This window comes from Anopheles darlingi, chromosome 2, assembly GCF_943734745.1.
Source record: "Anopheles darlingi chromosome 2, idAnoDarlMG_H_01, whole genome shotgun sequence".
Taxonomy (NCBI): Eukaryota; Metazoa; Arthropoda; class Insecta; order Diptera; family Culicidae; genus Anopheles; species Anopheles darlingi.
Window position 1 is genome coordinate 49,059,403 of NC_064874.1, and position 10,000 is coordinate 49,069,402.

The 10,000-nt window shown below is 49.1% G+C and overlaps 4 protein-coding genes across 4 annotated transcripts in view; 3 read left to right on the forward strand and 1 right to left on the reverse strand.

The window, feature by feature from the left end:
* Positions 1-579, forward strand: part of LOC125950041 (something about silencing protein 10) — a 1,635-nt gene extending 1,056 nt beyond the window's left edge. The window contains exon 1 of the mRNA XM_049677624.1: positions 1-579. This exon is cut by the window's left edge and continues 1,056 nt beyond it. Within this exon, the coding sequence (XP_049533581.1) occupies positions 1-461 (461 nt within the window). The 3' untranslated portion in view covers positions 462-579.
* A 41-nt stretch (positions 580-620) lies between these two features.
* On the reverse strand, positions 621-4,111 carry LOC125950019 (squamous cell carcinoma antigen recognized by T-cells 3). Its single transcript, XM_049677576.1, has 6 exons — positions 3,931-4,111; positions 3,661-3,863; positions 3,244-3,585; positions 2,338-3,170; positions 1,086-2,256; positions 621-1,004 (listed from the first exon to the last, which is right to left on the reverse strand). Exons 1-6 carry the CDS (start codon positions 3,964-3,966, stop codon positions 875-877), a joined length of 2,715 nt encoding a protein of 904 aa, XP_049533533.1. The 5' UTR covers positions 3,967-4,111; the 3' UTR covers positions 621-874.
* A 129-nt stretch (positions 4,112-4,240) lies between these two features.
* LOC125950040 (transcription initiation factor IIA subunit 1) lies at positions 4,241-9,774 on the forward strand. The gene is made up of 7 exons (XM_049677623.1): positions 4,241-4,417; positions 4,565-5,532; positions 6,773-6,985; positions 7,061-7,655; positions 7,736-8,053; positions 8,132-8,382; positions 8,475-9,774. Exons 2-7 carry the CDS (start codon positions 5,509-5,511, stop codon positions 8,580-8,582), a joined length of 1,509 nt encoding a protein of 502 aa, XP_049533580.1. The 5' UTR covers positions 4,241-4,417; positions 4,565-5,508; the 3' UTR covers positions 8,583-9,774.
* Positions 9,775-9,916: 142 nt separating this feature from the next.
* The window catches only part of LOC125950020 (DNA replication licensing factor Mcm2), a 2,893-nt gene continuing 2,809 nt past the window's right edge, over positions 9,917-10,000 (forward strand). The window contains exon 1 of the mRNA XM_049677578.1: positions 9,917-10,000. This exon is cut by the window's right edge and continues 56 nt beyond it. The gene's annotated coding sequence lies outside the window, so the exon portion shown is untranslated.

A 10,000-nucleotide genomic window follows, 5' to 3' on the forward strand; every position in this document is an offset into this window, starting at 1 on the left:
ACGAGGAAGACGGCGTCGTCGACCAAACGGTTAGCAAGAAGCGGAATCGATTTGGTATACTGAATCAGCTTGAAGCAAAGGCATCGCAATCAGCATCGGATGATGATGAGGCAGAACTGGACGATGACAGTGAAGGTGAAGCATATCTTGCAAAGAAACTGAAGCTGCTGAACCATGAAACTGGTTCAGATCATAACGACGAAGAGAAGGAAGAAGAAGAAGAAGAAGAATTGGATGAGGAGGGCAAGCGCAAGATCACCTATCAGATGGCCAAGAACAAGGGCTTGACAGTACGCAAGCGGCGCGATCAGCGGAACATTCGGGTGAAGAACAAACTGAAGTACCGCAAGGCGCTAATCCGGCGCAAGGGCGCCATCCGTCCGGTACGCACGGAAACAACTCGCTACGCCGGAGAATCGAGCATCAAACCATTCGTGAAGCGTAGCATAAAGTTGAAATAAAGAACGCCAATGGCGCAGAGAGATACCATCGACAAGTGGCTATTGGAAGCGGCTTTATTTTCCTTTTTGTTATCATTCTTGTCACAGCGCTTACCAGTTATTACCAGCCGGGGTGTAGAAGGAATTGACAAGGGTTAGAACAGGCAAATGATCAAGTTGGAAGATGAAACTGTGTGGGACAACACACGATTGTGGAGGACAGTGGTGAGAGACACAAAAAATAATGCAGTAAAAAAGATTATTACAAAAACTCTCCCTCTAGTACGGGGGATTGCGGTACGGACACATATACATTTCGTTAGGGCAACGAATGATGGAGACGGGCTGTTTTTGGCCAGAAATGAAATTGGTTTCTCTTTGGGAGCCCTCTGAATGCGGGGTGTAAAAAGAAATCACTTGTTGCCCATCCTTTTTCACTTTAGCAACAATTTCCGGAAATCGTCATTCGATTTGGGCTTTTCCGTATCCGCATTCGGTGCAGGTGCCGTTGTTCGTTTTAGTACCGCGGTTGGAATCATCGCTGAGAGTTTCTGTTTCACATCGCTGAAAGTAAAGAAGATTAGAAATACAGATTGCGGTAAACGATAACCACTGCGGCCAGATGGCTTTCCTCTGTCCACTTACCCCTTTGCAAGCTGCCGTTTACCGGAACCGAGACTTGCGCTACTGGTGCCAGCAGCTGTATCATCTCCGGATGCACTGGAGTTCTTTGCCGGCTCTGTTTTCTTCGGTGGCGGTGCCGAGATGGCAACGGTAATGGTGAAACCATCGATTACATGTTGATCCATCTTGAGGACGGCCCGCTTCGCGGCCGCCTCCGACTCGTATTCCAGGTATGCGAGACCCTTCGAACGTCCATTGCGGAAGCAGACGATGCGTATGTCGCGAATGGTACCGAACGGTTCAAACAGTCGCTGCAGCTCATCCTTGCCCAGCTCGAACGGTAAGCCCTTGATGAACAGTTTGTTCGGTTCTACTGACGACGCGTACTTAAACTGATGCTGCCGGTTAGCTTTATCGCGGGCCACGTTGGAGATGAACATAGGTCGACCGGCGAGCGGGCGTCGATCGAAGCTCAATGCTTGCGCAACATCCGATTCGCTCGACAGTAGCATATAACCGAAGCCGCGGCTTTTACCCGAGCTAGACAGCACCAGCTCAATGCTTTCGATCGATAACTCCGGGAATGCGCTGCGTATCTCTTGCTCCGTCGCCTCAAAACTAAGGTTGCTGATGAACACCTGGCGCGATTCAAGGCTCGGATCGTTGAGCTTAGCGCGCTTCGCGGCGGCATCACCATTCGACGGGGATTCAGTTGGCTCAGTCTCGGCACCGGAGCTCTTGTCCGCGCTATCCTTTGGCGTGTTATCGGCATTGGCTGGTGGAATGGCTGGCACTTTGAATTCCTGATCGTGCGTTCGTTTTAGATTTTTCCTCGCCGTTGACCCATCGACAGCTGTCGTTGCTGTGGTCGCAGCATTCGTCGCCTCTTTGCCCGGCGCTCCGTCGGCCTTCTGTTTCGCTCCCTTGCCCGCCGGACGCAGTGGCTTGATGAATGTGCTGTAGTACTTTTCGATTGTGGCGTTACACAGCTCTTGACAGCTGACGAGCTGCTCGAGCGTACCATTACAGCGCTCAAATCGTAACCAGGCGGCAGCCAGCGTCTCTGGATCATCCAGTCCAACCGTGGTGATCGACTTGCGGTACAGCTTTCGTACTGCATCAGTATTCCGCTTCGCTTCTAGTTCGGTAAACTCAATCCATAGGCCAGCTTTCGTAGCATTATCGGCACTCTCTGTAAAGACCAAAAGCGATGCAATGCGTTAGTAGCGTTAGTGAATGTAATACACGCGGCTTACAAGCTCAGGGCACTTACCCATCACACTCAGCCACAGATCGCGACCCTTATTTGGTTCGGCGAGCGCTTCGTACTCAAGCCTGCCCCAGAACTGGAGAATCTTGCACTGTGGATCCGCAAGCACACCCCACGTTCGGCCGAGCTGATTCCAGGCGAGATCGAAATTGGCCCGCAATATTTCCCTTTCCTTTTCACTCTTAAAGTCCGTGTGCCGGCGGAGGAAGGTTAAATACTCGAGCCACACCTTTACCGAGGCTTCCGGTGTCTGTAGGCCCGCGGACGCCACGTCCTCCATGATCTTTACGACCGTCATCTTCGAACGGTTCTGCTGCTCACGCTCCACGATGCGCATCTTCTCGACGTACAGTTCGGCGCTCCATGTGCAGTTCCGTAGTGCACGATTCACCAGATCCAATTCGGTCTGCCGAAAGACGGGTGAAACGTTCTCGTCCACATCGGGTGGACAGTTGCGTAGGTAGCGCAGATAGTCCACCCAGACCGTTGCATCCAGGCAACACTCGGCAACGGAGCGTTCGTAAAGTATTTGCACCTCATCATCGTCCAGCTCGGAGCGGCAGTCTGCGATGTACTTGCGATAGAGTTCTGCTCGTTGCTGGTGTTCATGCGATTCCAGCGCTGCTAGCGCATCTTCGTGCGGTATCATACGTTGCAGTGCGGCCTTCGCTTGCTTATAACGCCGTTCAAACTTTTCCTCATCGAGATCTGTCAGTACCGATTTGTATTTCTCGCACAGCAGCTTATACTCAATGCAGGAATCTTCCATACCGCGCAGCGGTACCTTTAGCTCCTGCTCATAGATTCTGGCAACCCGGTTGAAGCTCTCGGCGGAACTGCGTGAAAGGAAGGGAAAACGGGGAACATGTTACCGCCGAAGTCATAGCACGCTTTGCCACGGATCCTTACTCTCCGTTCTTCGCCAACACGTCCTCGCGGTAAGCCTCAAAGATGGAGCGGCCTTTGGTGGTGTGAAGACCGTACGTCGGTATGAGCACCTTCCAGATGCGCTCGGCAATCTCTTTGCTGCTTGTGTTCATCGCCAATCGGGCAAATTCCGTCGCCACATCCACTGAGTAGTAATCGGTCAGTGCTCGGATGAAAAGTTTCTCGACATTCTCCACCTGCTCATCGTTCGTAGCAAGCGATGATTCAATCTTCAGCCACCGTAACCAGATGTCCGGCGACAGTGGGAACATGGCGGCAAAGATCTCCGCACTCTGGCGGATCTTGTCCAGATCGTTCATTTCGCTGAAAAAAGCAAAAGAAAGGCAATCAACTTAACGGCCATAGTTTGCGAATGCCGTGCGTGGACTCATCGCTTACTGTGCAACTTCCAGCAGCTGAACGTAGTTGTCGTAGTTGTACTTGTCCCCCGCGATCTTCGTAAGTATCTCGATGTACTGTTTAATGTGTTTCGATTCCGCGGTTTCATCTGCCTCGTCTTCTTCGTCCTCGGTTTCCTCGTCCTCCGTGTGGCTTCCATCCGAGGAAGTGCCATCGTCTTCCGAAACCAGCACAACGGAGTCCTAAAAAGAAAGATGCAGCGGTCAGAACCCGGGGGAAGCCGTTCGCGAAACGGTGCAAGAAAAATACCTCTTCGATCAGGTCGTCGGTTTCCATGCTGGACATGGTGAACTGCACTAGCGTCGCCAATGGGTGATGGATTCTTCCTCGCAACAACACTGCTCCAATTTATTCGTTTTATCGCAATTTCCTCCTAGCCAAGCGCTTGCTGTTTACAAAATCCCCTAACCTAACAAAACAACACCCCGGTTTGACAGAGCAATTTTTGCTGCAAGGTCCTCTTCGGATTTTGCTGAGTGGGCTTCACTTTTTCTCGCTCTCCGACGCTTGGTGTCTCTTTCTCTCTACCTGTGCCATCGCCCTCTCGGAGTAAGCGCGTTGCAGCTCGACCTCAAAAAAACGAGAAAAGTGAGGCTTGAAGAAATCGGATCCATCGTCGTACCGTGAGGCGCCGTTTTACGTGCCCTTACTGTCCGATAGCGCAGGTCGGTTCCTTCCCACGTACACCGGAAATTCCGCGCCGCAGATTGCCTCGATTCGCCGTCGTCATTTCTCGGTGAGGCAAAAAAGGTCGGAGTACAGCCGGAGAAAAGACCAGGCAAGAGTTGTGGTGTGAATCCGATCGCGAAAATCGGACCCCTCAGCGTGATCGTCGTGAAATCGAGACGAATCGCTGCTAACACCAACCGTTCCCATCCCCCAGGAGGACCAGGTGCTGTGCGGTAACCTGCTCGCACCATTTTTGCTTCTTCCGCCGCCGCTGCCGTCATCTTCGTGGCCGCTTTTTTTTTTTATCTCGTGGTGTTGGTTCGTCTACGTTTTGTGCGCGAGTGTTGTCAATGAGCCCCGGTGTGTGAATGCCGCGCGCCTTGCATGCCGCCTTCCTCGCACCGCGGTGTACCGTTTCCACTTCACGCTCGTAGTAGCACACGGTTGCGACGAGCTGAGGAGGACTGCGAGGGGGTCACTAAACGCCAACGAAGCAGAACAGCATCACGACAAAGTAGTAGTCGTCTATCGTGTGCGGGTCCTCTGCTGAGACCGCGTTGGTCCCGTGATCATAGCAATTGAACCGACAGCATCGTCAGCATAACGAGACGGTGTTCCCATTCTTCGGATCCCGCCGAGGTAGCACTGTCCGCAGTGAAAGCAGCGGTGCGTGGTTACCACGAAACCACCCCACACAGAACATCATGGCAGGCAATCAGCGGAGGCTATGAAATAAGCAAACTGCTACGGAAAGGCCAAGTGTGACTCAAAGTCGCTGCTGCTGCCTGTGCAAAAAGGGCTTACTACGATTAGCAGCAGTACCAGGGCAGGAAAAACAACAGAAAGCGGAATTACGCGAGACCGTGACCTACCGAGAGAGAACCCCCGTTAGCCGAGAACCCGTGTCGATCGTCAACAACATCATTATCATAACTGCGCGGCGTCTGCGTGAAATTGCAACGGCGAGCTGCAGTGTTACTTTTGTGTCTCGCAAGTATCCTCCCTCGCTAGGCCCGAAGAGTTATCACCGTGTTAAACTGTTCAGCAAACCGATCCGTCCGTATCAGAGGAATCGTTATCCGCGTCTGCCGTTGCTAAAGAGTTTGCAGCTGCATCGCGACATTTTCGTAGTAGGAACAGGACCCGCGCAGCTTTAGGATGTCTCTCAGTCAAACTTCCGTGGTAAGTAGCGCCATGCAATGAACCAATTTCGGTTCGTTATTTGCCAGCACACTTATTCAAAGTTACCGCCTGTTATGTTACGTATGAAGAACCAACATCCATGGACAGATGAACAGCTAACCGCTTCTCCGTATTCCATATGGTAGCACGTGAAAAAAGGGGGACCGGTCACGGCATGCGCGAAACACGATACCCCTATCCTTTATTCCATTTCATCTCTCGGCGAAGGATAAAAGAAATTTTGATAACATATGGAAACGTGACCAAGTCATATCATGATTGAACATTTTGGCCATACGAAGTAGAAAACATCGATGGACAAAGGAAGTAAATTCGGTAATCCAGGGATGTAGGTATCGGGAATCGCAAACAGATTCCCACATCACCACTTTGTAGCTGCAAATTTACCGTCTTTTACCCTTTCCGATAGCGATTGTCTGGCATGCTATTCGGCTAGGTGACATCTTGCCGTTGTCACTTAGTGGGAGACAACATTACAGAGCTTATCAGCAGTGACGAACAGCCTAAAGATACGTACCCGTGTCGAGACTGTATGGCACGATTCTAAGGTCAACCTGTCCCTTCAGATTGCTACATTCTTTCTTTCTGCTTCCGCTGAAACTAAAACAACCAAACCGCGGGGACACACTCGCATGGTTGCGAAAGTAGATAACGTTGTGCGGGAGCTGATAGGCTTGATGCGAGATCCATGTTTCTCTAGTGGTCGTGGCCAATTAATACTGCTTCGAAATAATTTACATGGAATCGCTACCTTTTTAAAGGAGTCATTTTTCTGCTCATATTTTAAATGGATATTAGCCAATCCAGTCGAAGTAACGCGAAATGTATGTCATGAAAATAATGCATGTAGCTGTTATCATATTGGCGAACTTCTCGTGCTGGTACTACAGCACGTAGGTCGGCGGGTGCTGTGATTAAGAAATATTGTGAGCTTTCCATGCGATGCTGCCTTTCTTTGACACTTGAAAACGAATGGAGGGAATTTCTTGTTATCGTTCGTTACCGCTTGTTCACATTGAATTGTTGGGCAGCGTGGTTACTGATAGCTGGTTTTATCGGATTTCTATCAAACCACTAGTAGCCAGTTTCCTTCTAGATGCGGTTGTGATGCTATAGCAGCGTTTGTGGTTTGCAACGTTCCCATGTGTTATATGCATATGTTATATGCAACAGACCTTCTAAATGATAGTTTCCCACTTCAAATTTTATCTCGCTTCAGCTTAAGGTATACCAGACGGTTATCGACGATGTAATAAGCGGAGTAAGGGATGCTTTCCTTGATGAAGGAGTGGATGAACAGGTGCTACAGGAGTTGAAACAAATATGGACTTCAAAGGTGCTGGCCAACAAAGCTGTAGAAACCGTGCCCGATCCACAGGACCAACAAGCTCCACCGATCGTATCCGGTTCTAAATCGGTTGCAAGCTCAAAGGTAAGTGCAGCTTGCTACCCCCCAAAAAGGGACCTTCAATGTATGGCTGGAGAATCTGATGAATCTTTTTCATAGGCCAATGGAACGAAGAAAGCGAAGGCAGCGGCAGCAGCGGCCGCTGCATCAGCTTCTACGACCACGCTACCGGAAAATGGCAAATTGGTTTCGATTGCCAGCAGTACAAGTGGACAGGTAGCTTCCACCGGCGGAGTAGGCAAACCGGTAACAGTGAAACCGGAACCCACCGGCAACGATACGACGGTGAGCGGGAGCAGCAGTATCGGTACTACATCGACAGCCACCAAAGTTGGAAACAATAGCTTGCCAACAACGAATACCGCCGTCGCCAGTAAGAGTAATACCGTACCCGCCGCCTCGACTACTACCACCGGTCAGCAATCGACACCGGCCGCGCCAGCAGCCGTGGTGGCCTCACTCGACCCGAACAAGCTGGTGGCCATCCAAATTACACTTCCGGCGCAACCGAACGGACCGAACAATCAGCAGCGTATACTGACGATACAGGTGCCAGCTTCTGCGTTGCAGGAAAACAAGCTGCAGCAGGTCCTCACTAGTACGATTATCGCCTCTATCATGCCACTTCCACCGCAAATTGCATCCACGGTACTGCAACAGCACGTGAACTCATATCTGCAGAGCAACAACTTGAGTAAGTTTTTTACCGTGACCACGATCAATCATGTCCTTTGCGCCTTTTCAACGATATTCGCCCAATGCTCTTGCCTCTAGACAAACTACCGATACAAAAGCAGCTCGATGGTGCCTGTGACGACGATATAATGGAAGAAGAATCGTCGTATGGTTCCGCAATTGCTACGATGATGGAGAATGAGAATTTTGAGCTTTCGAAATCAAGCCAAACTACTGATACTACTACTACGTTGGACAAGCAACGTGAACAGCTCGACTTGCAGCTATTGAACGCATTAAGTGCAAATGTGCCCTGTTGTAGTAGCTCCAAATTAACGGGCAAGGCAGGTCGCAAACAGCGTCGACGGCCGGTAAAGCATGGCCGAAAGCTAGTACCGTTATCGGATGCAGCGGAAGGTATACCATCCTGCAAAATGAAACACTGTACAAGGATGTTTTTAATCTAATGAAAATTATTGCTTCGTTTTGCTACAGCACCATTGAGCATCCGACTGTGCAGTCAACTGGACGGTGCGGTTGATACGTCGGATGAGGAAGGCAGTGATATCAGCGACGACAATATTGCCGATGATGATGAAGAAGATCTGGATAAAGAGGAAGAGGACGATCTGGATGTGGAGGGTGGGGCCGAAGAGGAACCGCTAAATAGTGAGGACGACGTTACAGATGAGGACGCGTCGGATTTGTTCGAAACCGATAATGTTGTTGTGTGTCAGTACGATAAGGTATGTTACGCTGAACCCTTCCTGCACCACCAATAACACCGAACTAACGGAAACAATCCACAATCTAACTTTTTCCTCGTTTTCCATTCTAGATTACTCGATCTCGAAACAAGTGGAAATTTTATCTTAAAGATGGCATAATGCATGTCAATGGAAAGGATTTCGTGTTCCAGAAATCGAACGGAGATGCCGAGTGGTAAGCGGCAAGCGGCAAGCGGCGTTTATGTTGATGTTAAAGTCGGTTATGGCACGTGCTGACGAGATACAACCGATCAATAACAAGACGGCAGTTATCAAATGCCATCAGGGGTGTCTGGACGTTTATCTATCTAATCTGTAACCATCGAAACGAAACGAAACGAAGCAATTCCCTTCCCCATTTGCTGTTACATTAATACTAAATGAGAGTAGAGGAAGGAATACACCACGTACAGACGTACTTTAACAAACCGCCTTTTTCCTAATGCAACCACCCAATCAGGAAAATCCACCTCTACGTGGATCATTTGCATTAGCTACTGAACCAAAAACGATATTGAACACCATATGCTTACAATAGAGTCCACTGCTCTGCTCTACGTAGAGTATAACTTATCACACGTATGGGTTAACAATGACACAATTCCAAAAGCACCGGAATACGATGTGAAATATCGTCACGAGATATCGGCGAGTTGATTCGCTAAGCCTTAAAATAATGACACGATACTGATAGCAGCAGGGTCACCGCTCCACCGATGATGCGTTTTTCTCGAGTATGATCTACGAGTAGTCTACCACGTGCTGTCATGGATACTATATGCAATCGTAGAACCCATTCAGTCACTAACTATCACTCCCGAGTGTAATACAAATTCTACATAAATCCACCCCAAAGTGTCCTAAGCAGATAGTGGGGTAGAGCGAAAGAGAAATAGTTCTGTTTGTCGTAAAGATCAGTTGATTGCAATTTAGGACCATTTAGCTTTCAGTCTTTTAAACTCGCAGCAGGACATGCTGCTTGGCACAGTTTGAGAATGCTGATGAATTGAAAAGAATAGATAAGTTTTGTTTCTCCAAAGTGATGCTTCGATTTCGAGTAAGTTTGCAGAATCAAGAAGGGCAGTGGCGCATGTACAGCATCACTAGCTCAAGGGCAAATAGTTGTCTGAATTTTAGTTTTGGTCGTTTTCCAGTTAAATTCTTTACCAAACTGCTGAATGATTGTAACAATCAACGAACAGGGGATATAGGAACGATCGAAACAAAACACCGCATCACCGCCAGCAGGATGAAGAATCTTTTGTCATTATTTCGAACCAATGCCATGTGCAAGGAATAAACAAATTAAGTTGTAAGTCGCCAAAAGGGCGAGGTAAAACAATAAAATTAAGTTCCCTCAAAATATCAGTAACGGGCTGAAACGGATCGCCGGAAAAATGTTTCGAAAGAAATGAGTCAACCTTATGACGCCTCACCTACTGCCTGCGCGCTCTCCCTGTTTTGACTGCGCGTGGTTGTCAAAATTGCGCGCGCAAAGAGTCGACCGTTTGCGGGGAAAGCGAGGGATATCTTGATCGCGTCTGTGAAAAGGCGAAGAAAAAACGGAAATTTTCGGCAATTTAGTGAACTGTCCGTC